At 40.5% G+C, this 24,464-nt stretch overlaps 1 protein-coding gene across 1 annotated transcript in view; it reads left to right on the top strand.

The window, feature by feature from the left end:
• DNAH9 (dynein axonemal heavy chain 9) overlaps positions 1-24,464 on the top strand; it is a 340,094-nt gene that overhangs the window by 52,815 nt on the left and 262,815 nt on the right. Inside the window, exons 15-19 of the mRNA XM_019654458.1 lie at positions 1,345-1,480; positions 4,971-5,167; positions 5,262-5,686; positions 20,763-20,985; positions 21,592-21,758. Coding sequence (XP_019510003.1) covers positions 1,345-1,480; positions 4,971-5,167; positions 5,262-5,686; positions 20,763-20,985; positions 21,592-21,758 — 1,148 coding nt within the window. The remainder of the gene's footprint in view (positions 1-1,344; positions 1,481-4,970; positions 5,168-5,261; positions 5,687-20,762; positions 20,986-21,591; positions 21,759-24,464) is intronic.

Here is a 24,464-nt window from a genome sequence, read left to right as displayed (position 1 = left end):
TCATGGTTTGGAAAAATGCTTTTAGGTAGAAAACAATGTGGTTCTAAAGTTCACCTTGAGTATTCCCCTTCTCTCAAGGATCGCATCCCTATACTGTTTGTCATCTAGTTGCCCAAAATAATTGTTTCTTGTCTTGCATCCAGTTATATAGCTGTTTATAGCAGAAGGGCAAGCCTGATCTCATCCCCCTGTCTTGGTTAGAATCAGAAACTTGAGCTATTTTTTTTTAGTTTACAGAAAATTCCTACATGTTTGCTTCGTAGACCATAGTAGATTTGAGATAGAAAGTTAAAAGTACAGATAGTTATATTGATAGCATGACATTAGAGAGGAGATAAAACAACTATACAAAGCAGTCATAAAAATGAAGTAGATCAAACAAACATACACATCTTAATAACAGCTGAGAGTAACACTATATTGTCACTGTTGTGATTTGTGTGATGATGGACTTTAAGTCATTAAGAAAATCTTAAATCTACTTGAAAAGGAAAGGTGTAGATAATGCATTTTAGAAATTTTAGAGTTTTGTTGCTCAAAGGCATGATCATGAGATTTTTTTTTTTTTAATCCGGGGCGATGTAACAACATGGAAATGTTTGTAAAGTGGTCAGTGTGGATCAACTAGAAAATTTACTTCTGCAAAGTAGTTACCATTCTCTTTGAAGATATAAGATAAATGGAAAGTTGCTGTTAGAAAGCTTAATAATGAAAATGATGAAGAATAAATGGGATATCTGTACTTGTCATACAACCAGGAGAGAGAGAGAGGGTGGGAGGGAGGGAGGGGAAGAGAGGAGAGGAGAGAAAACATATGCATTTATTTATGTGTATGTGTTTTCTAAATCACTTAATATGATGAAGATTTTTAGTTAATATTAAATGCCAACTGCAAAACACTCCAGCTCATTTCTAAGGATTAGCCAGGAAATGCTTTACTTGCTTGAACCCCAAATTTCTTATAAGCTTTGAATCATAATGCCTTCTGCCCTTAGGATTCCTTCCTGTAACTTCCCTAACTTCTGCTCCAATGCAGCTTCCTTCACAGCACATCAGTCAGCATTTATGAAGCACACACTGCACCCATCAGCATTCCTGCTAAGAACGTGGCTTGATCCGATCTTCCTTTCTTTCCCAGAGACCCCCCCATCCCTTCATGGATTAACTTTATGTTCCTTTCAATCAATGGTTAAGCCCATTAGACAGAATGAATTTGATACACAAGAATAGCAAGTTCATCACAAGAATGTTTTTTTCTCCATGTGTTTATATTCCTACTAATGATGATTAGACAAGTCCTTCCATATTATTAAACATGGTTTACATCTCTTCTTTATTTTTTAGGATAACCTGCATCTTTTTTCAGCAGATCCAACCTCCAATATATGGAAGACTTACGTTAACTACATAGATGATATGTTGCTAGATGGATTCTTTCTTGCCATCGAGTGCTCCCTCAAGTACCTTCTGGAAAATACTGGTATTTACTAGCTTATGGATACGGGTTACTACTGAAACGATAACAGTAATAGCATCTGTTGAGTTACAGTGGAGTGCAGTTGAGTGCTCTGTGACTTTTCCCAAAAAGATTATGGACATTTTGTGAATTATACCCAGTAAAATAGCAAAGGTATTGAGTTTCTAAATTGTTGAAAGAGAAGAGACCTCCCTCTTTTCAAAACTCAAATGATCAACCAGGCTCTAAGATAGTGATGCTCATAACAAAAGCAAAAACATAAAAGCTAATTTCAGTGGAAATCAAGCTTAAGTAAAGAGTGACTAAGGTGCAATAGTGGGAAGTACAGTCAGCAGTGGCAGCTTCATCTAGACTTGACACATGGCAATAGGGGGAAGACATTTTGTGTCTTCAGGCTTAATGCACTGTCTCCACAGCTGTTGGAGAACACAGTGAGGTTGTAGTAGCTGGGTTAAGTGGAAGAAACGGAAGTCTTTCTGTGTGAAAAAGAGATAGGAAGCTGGGGATAAGGTTGCTCTCAGGAGGAAAAGGAATGTTAAGAAGGTAGTGAGCATTCTTTGAAGCTGTTAAAAGCAGCTAAGGGCTTTGAATTTATGGTAGGTACACTGGGTTCAGTTGCACAGAGACAAAGATATTATAGCAAGATCTAACCTTGGCTAGTAAGCGATGGGGTAGAAAGGCCAGAAGAGTTCAGGACTACTTTTCACATTCTGGTAGCTTCTGAGTTGCTTAGCAAGGGTCATAGTGAAGAATGAGTCAAAATGGAAGGGCAGAAGTGAATATTTTGAAGCCAGAGGATGAAGGTGAGATGAGACTTTAAGACGTCAAATCCAACCCAAGGAAAGAAATCAAATGCAAAGTTAAAATAGGTGGGCCAGGATCAGTGTTCACATATCCTGTCCATACAGAAAGACACATGTAGACACCTAGGCTGAGAATAGAGAGGAGTGAGGCCCAGGGCTGGGGATAGCTCAAACCAGCAAGCCCCCATGGCCTGTGTCAGTGGAGTGACTGAGGTCAGAGGCAAGGTGTTTGCAGGGTGCAGGTGTGCTCCAAATCCATGAAGTACAGCAGCAGGAAACGGGCTTCAGCACAGTCAGCAAGGTGGTGATCCACCTTCTAGAGCCTGGGGGCAAGTAACCAGTGAGGCATTAAACGTAGGCACTGAGACTGGAGAACTGGTTCCTAGGGACCAGCGCCGACAGCGCTCACCTTAGTGACCTGACCAATCCTCCTCTGATGGAGGTTTGGGTTCCTGGTTTTTCATCCCACCTCTAGAAGGTGTAGGAAGATGCCTCAGCCATACTCGGGTGCAGGCAGTACAAGAGAGATGATCCCTAAGTGTAGTGACTCCCCGTTGACCAATGGCTACCCAGCTCTCCTGACTGGACTGTTTGATGTGTCCGTTGTCCTCCTCTCGTGAGAAGGAGAGAGTGGGAATAAGAGACAGAGAGAGGAGATGGTAGTGTTTCTCTAAGATTGCCAAAGTTACCTTTCCTCCATGGCAACGGGAAGGAAGGGGAACACATTTTCTTCACAATCTAAAATAGGCAGGAGCTATATTTTGCAGTTGCCTGAGCTGAGGTGCTCAGGCAACTGCAAAATATCGATAAAATTTTAAAGGCACTGGTGAAGGTGAAGGAAACTTTAAGAAGAAAATCACTGAGATCCTTTGCAGTAGCCCAGCTGGATGGTTTCACTTTCCTGGTCCACCTTACCATTTCCACCTTCTCTTGTTTGGTCAGGCCAGTACCATTCCCATGGCTTGGTTTGGCCTCCCAGCCAAGTCTCAGAATCTAAACCCCACCTCAATTAAATTCTGCTCACTATATCCAGAAATGCTCTTTCCCTTCTTAATTCCTAGAGTGATTTATTTGTACCAATGTTGTTGAACCATCAAGACCATCAGGTTTGTATGGTAATTATGTCGGCATTGCATCTAACATAATGATTAGTTAGGTTCTCATGACAGCATATGGGGCAAAAATCTCATATAGTCAAAATATACTTGAAAATCTTTTAAATCCTTTAAACTATATGCAACCTGATCTACTAAATTATGTCTAATGCATGTAGGATGCAGACTATATCATGAGTACACATGCAAAGCATAATCTTAATTTTTTAAAAACTGTTCTATGATAGTGTCATAATTACTGTGATATTGGTGAACTTGCATTCCCTTAAGTTAAATATGCATTTGATGGGACGCTCCTGAGTCCAATAATGCAGATTTATCACTCTTGCAGTTTTGAGAGTAAGACACTGATCTTACATATCTTTGTGGATTCCACAGTTTTTTAGTTAGGGAGAATGGCTAAGCTGTGGGAACCAAAACTCCATCGGTAATGTAGTTTAAAAGACAAAGAAGTCTATCCCTCAAGTGCTAGTCCAAAGCGAGTGCTCCAGGGGCATGGGCAAGTTCCTCCTATCCTGTGGTTTCATCACTGTCTCTGGCTGAGTCTTCATCCCTGTGCTTCAGCTGGGTCACCGCCACACCCAGGCCTAGCCTGTGGGAGGAGTAGAAAAGGCTCACCTGCTGTCTCAAAGGCCCCAGCCCATAAGGGGCGCCCATCACTACTTCCCACATTCCCCTGGAGAGGGAATGATGTTGCTACACCTAACTGCAAGCTGGGAAATGCCACATGCTCAATGATAACTCTATTTCTAGGGAAGAGGGCATAATGGATTTCAGTGAGCAATTTCATGCCACTCACAGTATCCAGCACATGACAGTCCCCTAAGTATTTCTACAATCAAAAAAGATATATGAAAATAAGTGGTTATTGATAAAAGTTTAAGCATTTATCTTGTACTTGGAATATCTTACTCCATGTTATATTTTGATTTAAACTTAGAAAGTCAAGTTAGTCTAGCAAGTAATCAGGGATTTGCTAATTATTTACACTGTTTTTTGAATTTTTTATCACTATAGGACTACAGAATTAAAATAAGTTCTGGTTTTTATAGAAAAAAAGCAGAAGGGGCAGGATTATAACTTCTCTTTGTTTTTCATGCCTATATAACCATGGGCAAGCATACCCCGTTCACCTAGTGGCTTCCCATGGAATTGCGTGGTTTGTGCCTGGGAAGAAATCAGCTGCTTCCAAGAAATTGGCTTTGTAAAATCAACGTCTTCTCAACCAGAGGCTGTACTGCCTCCCGGGAAGCATTTGGGAATGTGGAAGGGGACTGGCTGGAGTTGAGCAGTCACTGGGATGTGCCCTCTGAAGACAAGGAGAGCAAATGTTCTGTAATGCCCAGGACATCCCTGCACAAGAATTAGCCTGTTCAAAATGTCAGTGGTTCCCCTGCTGGTAAACACTGTAGGACTATCACCCTCACCTCTCCTGCGTGTTAGCAAATTTTACATTTCCAGTCTCCACACCCGAACAGCTCGTTTAAAGGAAGGAAATGCTCTGAGTGTTTTGAAAACCGTATTTCTCTTTGCCCATTTTACCGATTCTCTTTCTTTGCTGTTCTTGTTTTTCAGAATGTAAGGCTGTGCTCACCCCCATATTTGAAGCACAGCTGAGCTTAGAAATCCCAGAATTAGTTTTCTACCCATCTCTGGAGTCCGGAGTGAAGGGCGGTTTCTATGACATTGTTGAAGGTCTTGTCAACAGCATTTTTAGAATATCGTCTTTGGTGCCACGGCTGTCCCCACAAAACAGTGCTCCCCACTATCAGGTACTGGATCTGGAGCCATCCCGCTTTCCAGCAAAATCAGAGACTTCCTGCCAAGTGCTGGTGTAACCCACCTGCTGTTGTCTTGCTTCCCCAGGTTGACATGGAGGGCATGGCTGACTTGGCAAGGATGCGGGTCACACTCATGGACAGAGTCCAGAGCATGAGCGCCCTCTGCTGCAAGTATCGAAACACCTTCGGGCAATATTCCTACCTCTACGTGGAGGACCGGAAGGAGATTCTGGGTCAGTTTCTGTTGTATGGGCGTGTCCTCACCCCTGAGGAGATCGAAGCCCATGTGGAAGAGGACATCCCAGAGAACCCTCCCCTCCTCCATCAGTTTAAAGCACAAATCGATTTCTATGAAAAGCTCTACGAAGATGTGTGCAGGCTGGAGCCCATCAAGGTGTTTGACAGCTGGATGAAGATTGACGTGCGACCCTTTAAAGCATCTCTGCTGAATATAATTAAGAAGTGGAGCCTCATGTTCAAGCAGCATCTTGTTGACTATGTCACTGACAGGTAATGTGGTTGTTCCAGCTTTCTTCCAGCGTCCCAGGCTGTCGGGAACACCATGTTTTTAACTGTCTTCATATTTTTCCCCGTGGGTTCTTTGGTTACTTAAAACTTAAAACAGCTGGTTGGAAGTTCTAGGCTTTTGAACACCGGTGGTAACTTTAGTCCTGCCCTTTCCTTTGTTCACCAGACATGACCTCTCTTCATTTTATTTTCCATTTGGTGCCCAGTGTGTGAAAGGCACTCAGTAAGTGGTAAATAATGTTCAGTACAATAATAGAAAGTCCAACCTGCCTTCACAACTCTGACTGTGAAACCTCTTTAAGCCTGAGAGGCAGACAAGGCCTAATGCGCCTCTTAGATTTTATTTCTACCCCTCACTCCTTGTCTCAGATTATCCAGCTGTGCAATGCGGAAGTCACTAAATCCCCATACTCCTGATGCCTGTCTGTGCCACTCTAGCTTTTTGCTACAGATTGGATCTGAAATTCTGTCTGTTCCACCGTGGGCCTAGATGACTCAGCCTAGCCCCAGGCTCTCTAAGCAAGAGCATCACCCTCTAAATAAATGCTCAAGTTGGTTAGCAGTGTTCTGGTCACTTCACCTCAGCCTTGTCTCACAGATCCACCACAGTCAGAATTTAGACTCCCACCCCTTCCTCACAGAATCCTGGGGGGTGGCACAGTCCCACCATTCAGGCATCAGCCTTTGGTGTGCCAGCTGATGCTACCTGGCCCCTCTCCAGAGTTTGGTGCTGGTCTGGCTTAATGCTGCAGCTCTCCTGCTCAGTGATCTAGAAAGGAAGCAGCCAAGTTGAGGATGTGTCTGTCTACAAATAAATCTGGAGACTTTGCAGGAGTGACGGTCCACCACTAGAAAACTGCAGGAAAGCAACATGAGATATTTCAAATAGGGCGTCGCAGGTGTTGTTTAGGAAGAAGCCAGTTTTCCACATTCAGAGAGGCAAGAAGGGGAAGCAGTGGTGGGAGTTGGGGAGGTGACGGTGATGCCCTGAATCGAGTAATGTTCAAGGGACAGCTGCTCTGGGGTCCCTCTCCATTAGTAGGTCTAGTGATCCAAGGGCACGGGGGCATTTTTCAAAATTTGGATTTTATTAGTATTTAGGTTTGGCAAGGCCTACAGATCAGGTCATGACTGCCACTGAAAGGGTAGTTTGTTAGACTCATAGATCCCAAGAGAAGGGGCCACTCCACACCACACAGGACCACACAGGAAGGCACCAGTTTCGGTCAGGAGACAGAATGAGCCAGGGAACACATGGGCAAGAGCCCTTATTGTGGTTTCCATGGAAAAGAATGGGTGAGATGGGGCAAGCAGGTTCAGGGTTGTCTAGTTTGAATCACTTCAACAGACTCTGGGGATTAGGGGATGTCCTTCATTGTCTGGTACTTGGCTCTGGGGTAATTAGGGCAAGTGGACAGTGTCATGGAGTATGAGAGCCAGTTAGAGGAGGTGGTTGGGGGTATAGACTCTGGGCTGATTGATTTGCATATGAAAGACATGCTCAAAGGTGAGTCATTTACTAAGGAGTCAGCTGACTCTGAGAGGGGCAGTTCTTCCCAGATCAGCAAGGCCCCAGATGTTAGAGCCTCAGAAACCCATGGTTGATCCAGGAAGTAGTGATAGCAGCTTCCGTGTATCTCTCCCAGGTAAGGCTTCAGATGAACTAACAGTTGGCTTAACAGGACAATCAGATGGCAGAGCAGTTAGAAGAACTTAGTCCTTGTCCTTGAACCTGTTTCCTGGAAGAAGACAGTAAGACTGGGTTTCTCTAAGGTACCTTCCAGTGTTATTAGTTGGTGATTCCATATACTTACTACTTTGCTATACTTTAGGAGAATGTGTTATTGTGTTCTCAAGGATTAGGTAACATAGATATAATAAGAACAATAAAAACCACTTATTTTTGAATGTCTACTATGTGCCATGTAATTCTGTGATTTCCACTTTTCCTTAGTACGTGCCAGGATAATCCCATCTGGCCTTATTTCTTACATACTTCATTTACTGTGAGAAGTCTGACCCTTTTTTTTCACCTGACGACCTATCAATCTCTTCTATCTGGCTGTTCCTGAGTTGTTCAGGGTGGGCTGCTGTGATATTGTGATTTATAATAAGAAATACATCATTGGTCTTTGTCCCCATTTCTGGCACAGAAATTCCTAAGTGATGAGAGTGATAAGGTGTCTTTTGTTATGTTAATGAGGTGACTTTTGGACCCCACCTAAGGATGTGGGCTGGTTGCCAGGAGAACCAATCATGTGATTAGAGGCTGGAACTTTCAGTCCAGCCCCCACCCCACACCTCCCCCATTTCTAGGGAAGGAAGAGGGGCTGGAGGTTGAAACAATAGCCGAAGGCCAAAGATTAAATCAATCATGTCTATGTAACCAAACCTCCATAAAAAAAACAAAAAAAGCAGGATTTGGAAAGCTTCCAAGTTGGTCAACATGTGGAGATTTGGGGAGAGTGGTGGGCTTGAAGAGGGTATGGAAGCTCCACGTTCTTTCCCAATCTCTTGGCCTATCGATCTCTTTCATCTGGCTGTTCCTGAGTTATATCCTTTTATGATAAAACAGTCATCAAGTGAGTAAGCAGGTTCCCTGAGTTCTGTGAGCTGCTCTAACAAATTAATGGAACCCAAGCAGGAGATCATTCAAACCTCCAATCTATAGCTCGTTAGTCAGAGGCACAAGTGACAACCTGGATTTGGGACTGGTGTCTGAAGGGTAGGACCGAGCCCTTAACCTGTGGAATCTGATGCTTTCTCCAGGTAGATAGTGTCAGAATTGAGTTGAAGTATGGTACATCCAGCTGGTATCAGAGAATTGCTTGGTGGTATGGAGAACCCGCCACTCCACTCCCCCATACACAGTGCAATTGGTATTAAATCCTAGTAGCTGCCATAAAAAAATAACACATACTAGAAGTCCAAGATCAAGGTGCCAGCTTATATGATTCCTGGTGAGAGCTATCTTCCTGGCTTGCAGACAGACACCTTCTCATTGTGTTCTAACATGGCCTTTCCTCAGTGCCTGTGCAGACAGGAGAGAGGGAGAGGGAGAGGGAGAGGAGGGAGAGGGAGAGGGAGAGGATCACATTGGTGGTTAGGGTTTCAACATAGGAATTTGTGGGAGACACAGACATTCAGTCCATAACATCATCTAAACTCAGCTGTCTCCCCCATTTAGCTTTTTATGCCCTAATCTGACTCAACTCCCACCCTTGCCCTTGCAAAGCCTTCCCCTAGACTTCAAGATCCTTCATCAACAAATGCCCACTGTTTTCTTCATCTTTTCCTATCCTTTTTTTGCTCTAACAGAAACCCATCCCTTTCCTGAGGATGCTGATTCCCTTGTAGCCCTCCCAAACTGGGGATGATTTTTCTCCTGTATACCTCTTACTACTGGGCCTGGAGATAGATAACATATTCTTACTCTTTAGTGCTTCTTTCAGACCTTTTTGCCACCTCCTCAAAATCCTCAACTCCATGGGAGCAAATTCTGTCAGACACTACCAACTGCCACTTGTCCTTATGCAGTCACTAAGGACGCTCTGAGTCATTCTTCCCATCACTGCAGGTCTTATCATCTGGCTTAGCCTTCCCTTCCCACCTTTCTGCTGATAATCATCCCCAGTGACCCAACATCCAAATAGAGTCTTCATTACACCTTCCTCTTGTTTTGTTGACCTCTCTCTCCAATGCCCTTTCCCTCCACCATACCTCTGCTGCCTAATTCCATATTGCACTCTTGGTGAGGCAGAGGGAAAGATGTAAAAGTATTTGTTCTCTCTTCGAAATCTCTGTTTAAGCACGGCATTCTCAGACCGCCACCTGGTATCATTCCAATTTACTTCCTTGGCAGCCCTGCCATGCAGCGTTCTTCAGACCCATCAGACTTTCCCATCCATTGTGCTGTCTCAGTGTTTATCATCCTTGCTCACCATTCCCACTCCCACCTTGTGAAACCCTGACTCTGTCTAAACTCAGAGCTCCACACCTGCACCTGAGCAACTCATCCCTGATGAAGGAAACAAACCATTCTTCTGACCAATCGCATATTGAATTTTTAAACATAAAATTCGAGTAGGTCCTGCACATTTTCATAGATGCTTCCCAAATTTCCCAGGCTTCTTTTTCTTCCCTCTACTTAACCCTCAAATGTCCTCTCTGCCCTTCTTGCCTCCCATTTTACTGAAAAATTAGAAGCAATCACAAGAGAACTAACATACCTTTTCACCAAAAAATTTGCCAACCTACTTGCACTCAAAACCATACATTCAACTACCACTAGTGTGTCACTGGATAAACCATCCCTGCTTTTCCAAGTCCAACCTCTTTCCTCTTATCTACTCAAGGACTTACCTCCTTAAATATTCCCTATCAATTCTCAACAGCATGCAAATGTGTTCTCATATCTGCCATCATAAAAAAAAAAAAAAAAGAACACGGCCCACAAGTCCTTCCAGCTACAACACCATTTTTGTGTGGCCTTCACAAGTCAAAAATACATGTCTATACTTGATTCCTCACCCATTCTCTATAAAAAGTTTTATTATGAAATATGGCATACATGCAGTTTAGAGAAAAATATTACTTGTATTTGCATTATCCAGCTAAGAAACGGCATTGGCTCTGTATTTTAAAATTCCCTCATTCACTCCCCCCGGACCAAACCCCTCTCCCTCCCTGCCAGATGTTACATCTCCCCTAAATGTGACATAATCCTTTTCATGCTTTTCTTCCTGGCGTGATGCATATGCACACATACATGTGTATGTACGAGGTCTGACTATTGAGTTTGTGAACTCATCCTAGAAAAAGTGCTACACACCTCATTGCTGAATATGACTACGGTCACCTTTGAAGCTATGCACTGACGCCAGCGCCTGTGCCTACTCCATCCTTCAAAGCAATTTTGGGACTCTTTTTCTGCAGTGGCCACCAGAGCTGTCTGTCATATTACCCTTGATATTCTGAATGTCATCAAAATATCTTCTTTCAGTATTTCCTTTATCTTTGGGTAAAGAAGTCATTGGGGGCCAGATCAGGTGAGTAGGGAGGGTGTTCCAATACAGTTATTTGTTTCCTGGCTAAAAACTCCCTCACAGACAGTGCCGTGTGAGCTGGTGCATTGTCATGATGCAAGAACTATGAATTGTTGGTGAAAAGTTCAGGTCATCTAACTTTTTCACGCAGCCTTTTCAGCACTTCCAAACAGTAAACTTGGTTAACTGTTTGTCCTGTTGGTACAAATTCAAAATGGATAATCCCTCTGATATCAAAATAGGTTAGCAACATTGTTGTAACAAGTTTTTGAACTTAATTGTCCGACCTCATATACATATATACGCACACATACATATGTAGATTTGCATTTTGAAACTATGAAAATAAAACTATTGCATATTATATATTTTTCTATGTCCTATTTCTTTTACTCAGCATTATGTTTGAGATCCATCCATGTTGGGAGTGCAGCGGTAGTTCATTCATTTTCATTGCTGTGGAGTATTGCGTCTTATGATTATACCACAACTCACCTATCCATTCTGTGATTGTTTTAGGTGATTTTGCTAATATCAGCACTGTTGCTATGAGTACTCTTATACATGTATCGTGGGGTACATGGTCCAACATTCCTCTAAGGTATATACATAAGAGTGGAATTGCTGGGTCAAAGAGAATGCATACAATACCAGCTCTCTCCAAGGTAGAGCAGCCAGGTGTTAAAATTCCTGTAGCTCCACATCCTCAGTGACCTCCTGGTATTGATAGACTATTTAATGCTGGCCATTCTGGTGGGAGCTTAGAGGCATCTCATTGTGGTAAATGCTATATTTTTGGTGAGTCATTATATTCTATTATATTCATAGCTCTTGCCCATTTTTATTGAACTTTATTTTTTTCCTATTTGATGTTTAAAAGTTACTTATGTATTCTATATTTAATCCTTTGCTAGTTGTATATATTGCAAATATACTCTCTCATTTTGTGACTTGTCTTTCCATTGCATTTGTGGTATATGTTGATGAGCAGTTCCTCATTTTAATGTAGCCTAAATGTGTCCATCTTTCCTTTTATGTTGCTCTCTCGTCTTATTAAATAAATCTTTTATTGCCCTGAGATCCTAATGATACTCTCCTATATCATCTCCTAATAGCTTTATAGCTTTATCTCTCACAATGAGTAGCCCCTGGTCTATTGGCACATTAATATGACACAGTCCTCATTACCACAGCTCTGTAATAAATTGTGATACCTGACAGGGAAAGTCCACCTTGTTCATTTTCAAGAAGAATGTCCCAACAGTTCTTGGCCCTTACTATTTTACGTAAAGTTTAAAATCAGTTTGCAAAGAAAAAATATGTAGGGATTTTGATTGCAGTGACTACAGATCAATTTGAGGAGAATTGTCATTTTTATAGTATTGAGCATTCCTGTCCAAAAACATGTTTTCTCTCCATTTTTCTATGTCTTATAAAATGTCTTTCAATGAAATTTTGTAATCAGCATGTTTAAAATGTTTTCATGTCTTTGTTAAGATTTATTCCTTGGTATTTTATTTTTTGGTTCCTAGTATAAATGATATTTTAAAATCATATTTTCTGTGGAAATGGAATTGATTTTTGTGTATTGATTTTGTGTCTAGCAGCTTTACTAAATTAACTTATTAATTTTAATAATTTATCTGTGTACTCATTTGGGTTTGCTATATACAGCCACCATCTAAAATTTTATGATAGTTTCATATCTTCCTTCTCAGTCTTTTTAAAAATTTTATTAAATTTATTGGGGTGACATTGGTTAGTAAAATTAGATAGGTTTCAAGTGTGTAATTCTATGATACATCATCTATATGTAGCATTGTGTGCTCACCACCCAGAGCCAGTTCTCCTTCCAAAACCATATACGAATTTGACCCCCTTCACCCACTTTTACCAATCTTCCTCCCCCCTTACCCTCTGGTAATCACTAAACTGTTGTGTGTATCTATGAGTTTTTGTTTGTCTTCTTTATTTGTTGCTTTCAGTTTTATATGCCACATATGAGTGAAGGCATATGGTTCTCAACTTTTTTTGTCTGGCTTATTTTACTTAGCACAATAATCTCAGGATCCATCCATAGTATTGCAAATGGCAGTATTTCATCTTTTCTTATGGCCGAGTAGTATTCCATTGTATGTATGTACCACATCTTCTTTATCCAGTCATCTATCGAAGGACACTTTGGTTGTTTCCATGTCTTGGCCACCATGAATAATGCTGCAGTGAACATAGGGGTACATATAGCTCTACGGGTAAATGTTTTCAGATTTTTTGGGTAGATATCCAGAAGAGGGATTGCTGGGTCATATGACTCAGTCTTTTCCTTAAAATGCATTTTATTGCTATTTCTTATCTTACCGCACTGGTTAGGACTTCTAGTCCAATATTGCATAAAGTGGTGATGACAAGTAAGTACTCTTGCCTTGTCCCTGATCTTAAAAGGGATGCTTAAAACATTCCACTACTGGGGCTGGCTGAGTGGCTTGTTGGTTAAGAGTTGGCTTGGGAGCGTGAGCTTTGAGCAGCAGGGCTGCTGGTTCGATCCCACATGGGCCAGTGATACTGCACCCTCTACAGCTAAAAGGGTGAACAACAGCTTGACCTGGAGCTGGACTGCCATGAGTTGCTGGTGACGGCGTAGGCTGCAGTGGGGCTGCAGTGGGCTGCCGTAAGCTACTGTGAGTGGCTGGCAGCCAACGTGAGCTGCTATAAGCGGCTGTCGAATGGCCGGCAACCAATCTGCCTCAGCCGGGAAGAGCACAATGATCACAATACCAACATGGGCCAGTAAAGCTATGTCCTCCACAACTAGACTGAAGAACAAAAGGACAGCAACTTGTCTGTTCCCCTTCTCTGATTCCCCAATGCTGTTCCCTCCCCCAATTCCCCAATAAAATCTTTAAAAAACAAAACAAAAACCATTCCATTACTAAGTATAATATTTGCTGTGAGTTTTTGTGGATTCTCTGTATTTGATTAAAGAAGTTCCCTTCTATTAGTAATTTGTTAAGGGAATTTATCGTAAATAGATAATATTTTATCAAGGGCCAGTCGAGTGGCTCAGTTGGTTAAGAGCTCGCTCAAGAGTGCGAGCTCTGAGCAACAGTGGTTCGATTCCTGGCCTGAGCTGAGCTGCCATTGAGTTGCCAACAGGTGGCAGGATGGCTCAGCTAAAAAAATATATATATGTGTGTGTGTATATATATATATATATACACACACACACATATATATATTCAAGTGCTTTTCCTAATTCCACTAAGATAATTCTGGTTTTTTTCCCTCTTAAAATGTTAAAGTGGTAAACATATTATTTGTTTTCTAATATTAAATCTACTTAGCATTACTGAGGTAAGCCTAACACAAAGTACTATCTTTTCCAATATATCCATTCGTTGATTTTGTTTGCAAATATTTTGTTTAGCCTTGATGCATCTGTTTTGCAATTGAGATTAGCCTTCAATTTCTCCTTCCTTATTCTGTCTTTGTCTGATCTTGCTCTGTGGTTTTGCTAGCTTCATAAAATGATTTAGGAAGTAATTGTTGTTTTTTCTCTGGAAGAGTTGGCGTAAGGTTGGATTTCTCTGGTGCTTAAAAGTTTGATTTAAATCTCCTATTGAGCCATCTGGGCTTGGTATTTTTTTGTGTGTGTGACAAGATTTTTACCTACATAATTTTTCTAATGGTTATAGGGATATTAAGGTTTTATATTCTTTAGTAGGTCTTATTTGTCTGGGAATGTATGTATTTCATGTAAATCTTCAAATTATTGTCATAAAAATTTATAATATTCTCTTACCTATTTAATCTATACAGAATCTGTGGTTATGTTCCTCTTCTTGTTTCTACTCAATCATATTTGTCCTTCTGGCTTCTTTTCTTTGTTTTTTTTCTGGCTTCTTTTCTTGATTAATCTTGCCACAGATTTACAAAGAACTACCTTGTGACTCCATTCATCTTCTTCATTATACTTTTATTTCTATTTCAATAATTTATTCTTTTATGTTTATTATTTCCTTATTTGGATTTATTTGATTTATTTTCTGTTCTTTGGCTGACTTAAGATGGATGTTTTGTTGATTTCTTTTGAGCTCTCTGTCTTTTTTAATGTAACACTTAAAGTTATAAATTCCATTTGCAGTACAATTTTACCTACATGTCACAAGCCTTAATATGTGATATTTTTATTATAATTTAGTTGTAAAATTCTTAATATTCATTATGCTGCATTTATGTATATTTTAACTCTCCAAACATGGGGTTCTTCTAGTTACATTTCTGTTATTAATTTCTAACAATTGCACTGTAGTCAGAGACTGTGAAATATGTAATAACAATTTCTGAAATTTGTTGAAGCTTGCTTTATACACTACAGTATGGTCAGTTTTTATGACTGTTCTGGGCACTTATTTGAAAAGGATATGTATTCTATAACTGCTGGGTATAATGTTCTGTACATGCTTATTTGATCAAACTTGTTAATAGTTTTATTCAAATCCACTGTATCTTCATTGCCTTGTATTTTTCTTGTCTGCTTAATTTATCAGTTAGAGAGATAATTGTGTTAAAAATCTTTTACTTTGATGGCAGATCGTGAATTTCTCCTTGTAGTTCTGTCACTTTTTGTTTCATATATTTTAAGCTTATGTTATATGAGCATAGAGTTTAACTTTTTATAGCTTCCTGGCAAATGAAGCTTTTAGCCACACATTAAAGATCTTTTTTATCACTAGCTATATTTCTTGTAGTAAAACCTGTTCTGTCTTATATTACTATAACTACACCAATTTCCTTTGTATTATATTGTATTTGCCTGGTGTCTCTCATTTTATCCTTTGGCCTTCAATCTCTTTCTGCCTTTGTGTTACGAGAGATTTTTATAAGAGTCATAGAATTGAATCTTTTATCTACCTTACTATATGCCTTATAACTGGAGGGTTTTATTCATTGACACCTATTCTGCCATATTTGGATTCATTCCTACTATATTGTGTACTTTCTATTTGATCTTCTTTTCCTTTTTTTTCTCCTTTCTTGCCTGCTTTTGGGTTGAATTTTTTTTAATGTTTTCTTTTGCTTTTCCTCTTATTCCATTTTCTCCTTTCTGCTAATTTTCATGTTGTACTATCTAGGTCTACTGTTCTAATGGATACTATAGCTATTTTAATAAGCACCCTTAAAAGGAGTAAATTTATCAGTATCACAATCAGTATAAAGACTTCAGAATAGTTTGACCTCAACTGTTCATCCATTGAATTATATTGTTATTCCCAGTAATTTTAATTGTTCTCTATTTATTTAAACTTCAAAAATTATACTTCATTTTTATACACTCAGTGTTTGTTTAATTGAACTACATGTTTACTGATATATTTGCTCTTTACATTACAGACCTGTTATCTGAGGTATATCCATTAGAAGTTCCTTTAATAAGGGTCTATCAGTGGAACCCTCTCATTTTTTCTTTGCCTGAAAATGCATGTATTTTGCCCATGTTCTTGAACAAAAATGGTTTGGTGGAAGAGAGAATTCTAGGATAACAGGTGTTTTCTGTGAGTCTATTGAAAATATTATCCCACTGTGTCCTGCCTTCCATTTTTGCTGTTGAGTAGTCAGCCTTTGGTCTGATATTTTTTTGCCGTGTTTTTTTTTTCTTTTTTTTTTTTGTAGAAATCTATCTTTGCTCTGAAGCTAATTTTAAGAGTTTTTTTTTGGTCTTTGTTAGTAATCGGCAGTTGCATATTGAAGTGCCTATGTGAGAGTTTCTTTGTATTAATTCCACCGGGAATTTGTTAGGCTTTGCACTTGGTGTCTTTCAGCAATTCAAGAAAATCCTCAGCCAGCATCTCCTCCAAGATGGCATCTTGCCCATTCTCTCTGTGTTCTGCAGCTCTTATTACACTTACGTGAGATGTTTTTTTCTGTCCTCCATGCCTTTTTTTTTTTTTAAAGATTTTTATTGGGGAATTGGGTGAGGGGAACAGCGCTGGGGAATCGGGGGAAGGGGAACAGAAAAGTTGCTGTTGTTTTGTTCTTCAGTCTAGCTGTGGAGGACGTTGCTTTACTGGCCCAAGTTGGCACCATCATTGCGCTCTTCCCGGGCAAGGCAGATCAGTCGCTGGCTTCTGGACGGCCACTCACGGTGGCTGCTGGCCGCTCACGCTGGCTGCTGGCTACACACAGTAGCCCATGGCAACCCACTGCCACAGGGGCTGCAGCCTACGCCGTCGCCAGCGACTCAAGGCAGCCCAGCTCCAGGTTGAGCTGTTGTTCAGCATCTTAGCTGTAGAGGGCAGTGTCACTGGCCCTCATATGTGGGATCCGAACCGGGGCCCTCTGGTGTCCCAAGCCAGCTGTTAACCAACGTGCCACTCGGCCGGCCCCCTCCATGCCTTTTTAACAGTTTTTATATTTTACAATTTTTTTGTCTTACTGCACTGTGGTTTGGATAACTTCTCCACTTTTATCATACTGCAGCCTAATTCTCTCTTTCAGCTTTTTCTAAATCTCCTGTTTAATCCATTCAACAAGATTTAATTTTTAATTATACTTTCCATTTTTAGATATTCTATTTGGTAATTTTATAATTTTGCTTGATCATATTATACCCTCTTGCTCTTTGCTCAAATTTTATGGCTCCTGTTTTATTTATTCATTTTTTTAAGTTCTAAAATACATTAATTAGAGGATATTCTGAAGACAACTTTTGATTTGTCAGCTTAAATATAGTTTGTTTCTTCATGCCACAGATTAAAGGCAACATAAAGGCCTACAGAAAATTATTAGCTTCTTTCTCCCAGAATTTCCCATTATCATAGCACAGTACGATCAAAGTTTTTCCTAATCTTTTCTACACAAAGTAATGCCACCACAGGCCCTAATTTTCATGTTATTCACCTCAATAAATTTTGTCACTTCTCAGAATCCATCATTTAATAAAAAGGTCCATGTACCATCACAGATTCTGGGCATATTTGAAGAGCCTCTGAAATTGCCCCCATTCCTGACTCTGAAACAACGCTGAATTTATACTTGAAAATAAAGCTGGGTCAGGGGGAGGGGCTGTGACCTACTGAGACTGTAAGAGCTTATCTAGGCTTCTGGAGGGTGATTCCTAAAGAAAGCATTTCTGTCTAAGCTGATAGATCATGCTTAAAAATATGAAGTTATTTTTCTTAGTCTTGAATTGATGTCCAAGAAATTGCAGGGAAGGCACTTTCTCCTGCTATGTGAGTCAGGAATAATGAAGTAAGGTGCTTAAACAAGAACTCTTCTTGTGTCCTTTAAATATATTAAATATTGCTAATTTATATTCTGCATCTGAGTTCCAATACCTGAAATCGTCACTGGTTTAATTTTATTTCTGCTGGCCCCTACTCCTGGTGACTTCCTTCCTTTTGTATTTTATGACTTTTGATTGTAAAAATATTGTTCCATGGAATTTTATCTATGGGAATCCTTTGAGGATTGGATTCTGCTTGCATTTCTCTGGAAAGGATTTGTATTTGTTTCTGCAAGTCATCAAGGGACTCTTGCAATCCCAGCCCACTTGTACTTCAACTCGCCCAGTGGTCCATCTAGTGCCCAGGTTCAGGCAGGCACATTTCCATACTGTCCCTTTCTGTGAGGTATATTTATTTCTTGTGCACTCTTACTGTATTGCAACTTCATGTGCAGCTTCCTATTAACCTCTTCACCTGTGGGGTCCTAGGCTAAATCACCTGTTCCCTACATGCCATAAAGCTATCAAAAGAAATTCAAGGTCTTCAGGATTCAGTAGAAACTATCACATGAAAAGCAGCTTTGAACCTTACTTAGTTCTTGCTTTAACTACATTTTCAGCCTCTGGAGATTCCTTAATTTCATGCCACCTTAGTGATGCATTTTTAAGTGATTTTGAAATATTTGCTTAAGCATTTTAGTTGTTTTAGCAGAAGGGTTATTCATATTACTGTATACACCAGACAGATAGAAACGGAAGTCCATGAGTCTCCAACTTACGCTGCAGTCACCAGTGATTTTCATATGGCCAAATCCCGTGGCAATTATCAGCCTTCATCTTACTTGTACTTCTCAGCAGGATTTGGCACAACTGATCACTCCTTTTTCCCCAGTTTCTTTCTCTGGCTTTCAGGATACCTTACCTTTCATGTTTTCCTTGTATCTCATTGGCTATGCCCAACAATTTAAATCCATCTGTGTGCTGATAAGTACCAAATTTATATTTTCAGAGTCATCTCTCAGGAACTTTAGACTTAATTCTTCAACTGCCTATAAATATCTCCATTAGATGCCTAGTGTCTGTGAGGCATCTTACGCCTAACATATTTAAACTTATTCCTCTTCCTCCAAGAAAAGCTAGTCTTTTCCAGTTCTTTCCCATATCTTTAGATGGTATCATCATTTACCCATTGCCGGGAGTCAACTATTGATTTTTCTCATTCACTCATACATACCTCTCCCCCAATACATCAGTGGGTCCTACTGGCAATACATGCAGAATTATCTTGAATCTGACCACTCTTGACATCCACTATCCAGGTCAAAGACAACATCTTCTGTCACCTGGACACCACTTATAGTCCCTAACTGGCCTCTATTCTTGATGCCCCATCGTCAGTGCCCTCCCCCCAATGATCATCACTGCCACCTCCAGCTAAAACCTGTTCTCCTCCAGTTACAGACCTTTTGGAAAATATAAAGCAAGTCATGTCATTCTCCTACTCAGAATCCTTATGCTTAGAATAAAACCTGGACTTCTTATCATGGCCAATAAGGCCCTACAGTATCTGGCCCCTGTTAATTCTCTGACCTCATATCCCTCCATGCTTCCTCCTTTCCACTTATGCTTCTGCCACCCTAACTTTTTCCCTTTTCCTCAAACAAATCAAACTTAATCCAGTCTCATGCTGCTTCTACCTGGCAAGCTCTTGACCCATTTCTTTCTGTGGCTCACTCCTTCACATTATTTACATTTCTGCTCTAGTATTCCCTCAGGAAAAAGGCCTCACTGAGGGCTTCATAGAAAATAGTCCTCTTGTTAGTCTCTATCTCTTTATCTCCTAGCACTCATCACTATATGAAACTGTACAATTGATTTTAACGATGTTTCCTATTTACTTTTTTTTTTTTTAGCTGAGCCATCCTGCCACCTGTTGGCAGCTCAGCGGCAGCTCAGCCCGGACTCGAACCGCTGTTGCTCAGAGCTCAAACCCTTGAGCCAGCTCTTAACCCACTGAGCCACTCGGCCGGCCCCCCATTTACTTTTTCCCCTAGAATGTAAGCTTCGTAAGGGCAGAACCTTTGTTGATCTTATTTATGATTCTAGCTTCAGAACCTGGAAGCTTGCCAGGAGCTCCGAATAGATGCTCAATAAACATTTTTGAGTTAAAGAATAAATCTCATTTAATTCTTATAATATCCAGTGAAACAGAAATTACCTTTCCAGTCTTATAGGTGAGGAAACTGAGGCTCAGTGATGCTAAATGACTTGGCCATGGTTATACATCTCCTAAGTGTCAAGATCAAACCTAAGTGTGTAAGATTCTAGAGACCACAGCATTTTTTTTTATTTTCAGTTTTTTTAACTTTTCGCATTGAAATGATTTCAAACTTTTGAAAAAAGTTGCAGAAATAATACTGATAGTTCTCTTTTGCCTTTATTCAGCTTTCCCAATTGATAATATTTTGTGTAACCATAATACTATTATCCAAACCAGGAAGCTAATACTGATATAGAACTACACACCTGATTCACATGTCAGCATTTGTCCTCCTAACGTGTCATGTCTCCTGAGTCTCCTCTAGCATGAAGGTCTCAGTCTTTGTCTTTCATGACTTTGACACTTCTGAAGAGGCCTATATTCTTATCACAGGATAGTCTTTGCAGTGTGCTGGGCCTATGGAAAGTTTTCCATAATAATAGCCATTATTATTGGAGAAATAAATAAACTTTCCCTTTGAGGAGTAGAAGGAAAATGGCTCTTGATGTTCTCTTTGTTTGTTTTGCTTAGCTTGGCTGACCTTGAAGTGTTTATAAAAAATTGTGAAAGCAGCTTGCTCAAGAAAGTCGAAAAAGGAGATTTCAAAGGATTGGTTGAGGTAATGGAACACCTCATGGCTCTTAAGGAACGGCAGAGCAGCACCGATGAGATGTTTGAGCCCTTAAAGCAAACTATTGAATTGCTGAAGACCTATGAACAACAATTGCCAGAAACAGTGTTTAAGCAGCTAGAGGTCAGTGCAAAGTTTATGTTTTCTTAATAAAGACATAGAGGGACAGTTTCAGGATTGCAGAGTGAGGTGAGGTGGCTTGAAGTAAATGAAAAGGATTGGTGATGATCCAATGTCCAAGTTTTGGGTCTGTATGTGTAATGTCTAGCACACGCTTGAAACTCAATAAATATGAAACAATATAATACTGGAGATACACGGGAGAATTGACGGGGATGAAGTGTTTTGGTTTTCTTTTCCAGAATTAGGGATGAACCAACTTTTGCATTCAGAAGAAAAAATCGGATCTGAGAAATGTTAAGATGCTCTAAGAGGAAATGTGGGACATAAAATAACCAAGCACTTTTGAAAATATGGAAAAGGGCACAGATGACTGGTTAGACGTTAGGTTAAGAAGAATGGTGTTGTGTCTGAAGTAGGTAATAACCAGGAGAGCAGGCAACTAGGGAGCTAAATCAAGAAGGGGGATTGAAAACAGCCCGGTGATACCAGTACATTGTCACATGGCATTGTTGCAGAGATGAAGTCATCTGGGTACTGTCCGACTTCAGGACTGTGGGGGACAGGGAGCACAGTATGGGTCTGACCACACTGGGGTCTCATTTGCAGGAGCTGCCTGAAAAATGGAACAATATAAAAAAGTTGGCCATCACTGTGAGGCAGCACGTGGCCCCGCTGCAGGCGAACGAAGTGACTCTTCTCCGCCAGAGGTGTGCAGCGTTTGAGCTTGAACAGCAGCAGTTCTGGGAGCGATTCCGCAAAAAAGCTCCCTTCAGGTATGGCCCCAAGTTGCCGCTGCTGCCTCCTTTCCTTTTTGAGTCACTGATGATCTTTCCATTGAATTTATGTATTCTTTTAGCAGATGGTAACTAGCTAACAGTCTTCTCTCCGTTTATGTCCATGGGTTAGAACATGGTGCTGATGTGGGCAGAGAGTCCTACCATGGTCCATGTGAGATGACCAAAGGCTGTACAACTACTTTGCCTTAAAAAAAAAGTATAGAATTTTCTGTGTCTCCAGGTCAATGAAGGGATTTAATGTGATGAAATTACTAGAGGGTGTTTTTAAAAAATAAATTTGACATGTAACATTTGGTAAATTTAAAGTGTACAGTGTGTTACTTTAATACATTTATTATTAATACAATACAATTGCCGATGTAGTGATATTTATCACATTACATAATTAAAGTATAATATTATTGTCCATATTCATTATACTGTGCATTAGCCTCTATAGCTTATTTACTACTCGTTGTAAGTCTCCACCCTTAAACACCATCACTCCTACCCCCACCCCCTGGAAACCACCATTTTACTCTTTGTTTTTTGTAGGTTTAACTTTTTTAGATTCCACGTATAAGTGATATCATACACTGCTTGTATTTGTCTGACTTATCTCACTTAGTATAATATGCTAAAGGTCCATCCATGTTGCTGCAAATGGAAGGATATCCCCCATTCTCATGGCTGAATAATATTCTGCGTATATGTACCACATCTTTATATCCATTCATCCGTTGATGGACATTTGGGTTGTTTCCACATCTTAACTACGAGTATTGTGAATAATGCTGTGATAAACATGGGAGCACATATATCTCACTGAAATCCTGTTTTCATACCCAAAAAGTGGAATTGCTGGGTTGTATGGTAGATCTATTTTTAATTTTTTTGAAGAAACACCGTATTGTTTTCCATAGTGGTTGGACCTAATCTTACTAGGTTTTTACTGAACTGTTAGTAGTGTAAGTTCTCACAGACTCCTTTGGTTTTAAATTTTAAAAAGCTGATAAAATTTTAAATAATGTTGGAAGGCATTTTGGTGATCTAAAGGAAGGATTGAGGTGAAGGGTTACTTCGGGGTGTGTTTTCTCTACTTTGTAATGCTCAGGCACCTCTCTACTTGTGACTTAGGGTCTTTACGTAAACAAGTACAGGGTAGGCAACCCCATTCACATGTGCCCACATGCACACCCACATGGGTTCCTTTCTCAGGGGCTTCCTCCCTTGGTGGAGATGGCTACCTGGGGTCTGCTCCTAGTCCACTGCCAACACTGGGTGCTCCAGCCAGTGGAACACTGGTTCTGAATGGTCCTGTGTCTGCTGAAGTGCCAGGCGAAATGGTTACTCTCCCCTCACTCCAGCTCCAGGATTTGCTTTCTGTCTCCCTCACTGAGCTTCTTGCTGGCTCTCCTCTGTAGTTTTATATACTGTAGTTAAGCTTGAAAGTCTCCAAACGTGAATATGCCCTATGTAAAGATGGAGGAACTTTTTCATTTTCAAGAGTTACTTACTCACAGAAATATAATATTGAGGACTCTGGATTCAGTCTGTTAGTATCTAGTTTCAGTCTACAACTTACTGCGTATGTCAGGGAAGCTACTCAATATCTCTGTGCTTCAGTTCCCTCATCTGTTAAATGGGGTTAAATAATATTCCCCTCATAAGGTTGTTGATAGGATGAAAGAAATGCTCTTTACAAGTGTTTAGCATAGCACCTGGCACTAGAATGACCAACCATCTTGGTTTTCCTAGGACTCTTATGGTTTCAGCACTGAAAATCACACATCTGGAGAAGCCCCTTTGTTTCAGGCAAACTGGGACTGTTGGTCACCCAGCCTGGCACACAGGAAGGACCTACTTGTTCTTGTTATTCATGTAGTAGTCAAACATTTATTAAGCAGCTGCTATCTCCCAAACATTATACTCGGGGCTACAGAGAACAGGATGTGTATGTTAAGAGTCAGGGAAGGACAGATGTGTAAACCACGCTTAAGATATATACACAACACAGGACTCTAAAGCAGTGTGCTGCCATGTTGGCTGCAAATTAGAATCACCTGGGGGAGCAATTAAAGCTTCCAATGTGCAGCCTGTCCTAAGGACCAACTGAATCAGACTTACTGGAGTGACTCCTGAGCATCAGTAGTTTGTAAAGCTACCCTAGTGGTTCCACTGTGCAGCCCACTTCGAGACTCCTGCCCTAGGCAAAATAACTGGTTTCCTTTTAAGCAGTCATGCCAGGGCATATGACTTGGAGTGAGTCTCTATCCCTTTAGAATAATTGCCTTTGGAGCTGTGCCCTTGTTCCAAAGAAACATTAGTGTTCAACACATTTGTGGAACTCCTTTTGGGACTTTTTTTTCAGAGTCTGAGGCCCATTCTTTTGACTTCTCCTTTGGCATGGAGTTGAAGTTCTGAAATTCAGCCCAGATTATGCAGAGCCAAAGCTGGTGAGGGAGGTGGGTTACCAAGTGGGGTGGTACTGCTTTGTGTCAACCACAATCACACTGACTGCAGAGCCATAAAAATAATGACACTGATAATGTCTTTGCAGCAACTGTCTCTTTAGAAAATTTCAAAAGTGGAATTCCAAAGATGATTGGTGAAATATCTTCCCAAACAGACTTCTGAGACTGCTTGAAAGGAAACAGCACTCATTCGCTGGTGTGTTTTTGTGTGTCTGTTGAAACCCGGAGC

The sequence above is a fragment of the Hipposideros armiger genome, unplaced genomic scaffold (genome assembly GCF_001890085.2).
Source record: "Hipposideros armiger isolate ML-2016 unplaced genomic scaffold, ASM189008v1 scaffold_222, whole genome shotgun sequence".
In the NCBI taxonomy this organism is placed as follows: domain Eukaryota; kingdom Metazoa; phylum Chordata; class Mammalia; order Chiroptera; family Hipposideridae; genus Hipposideros; species Hipposideros armiger.
Note: the sequence above shows the minus strand (reverse complement) of the source record. Positions and strands in the feature narration are given on the sequence as shown.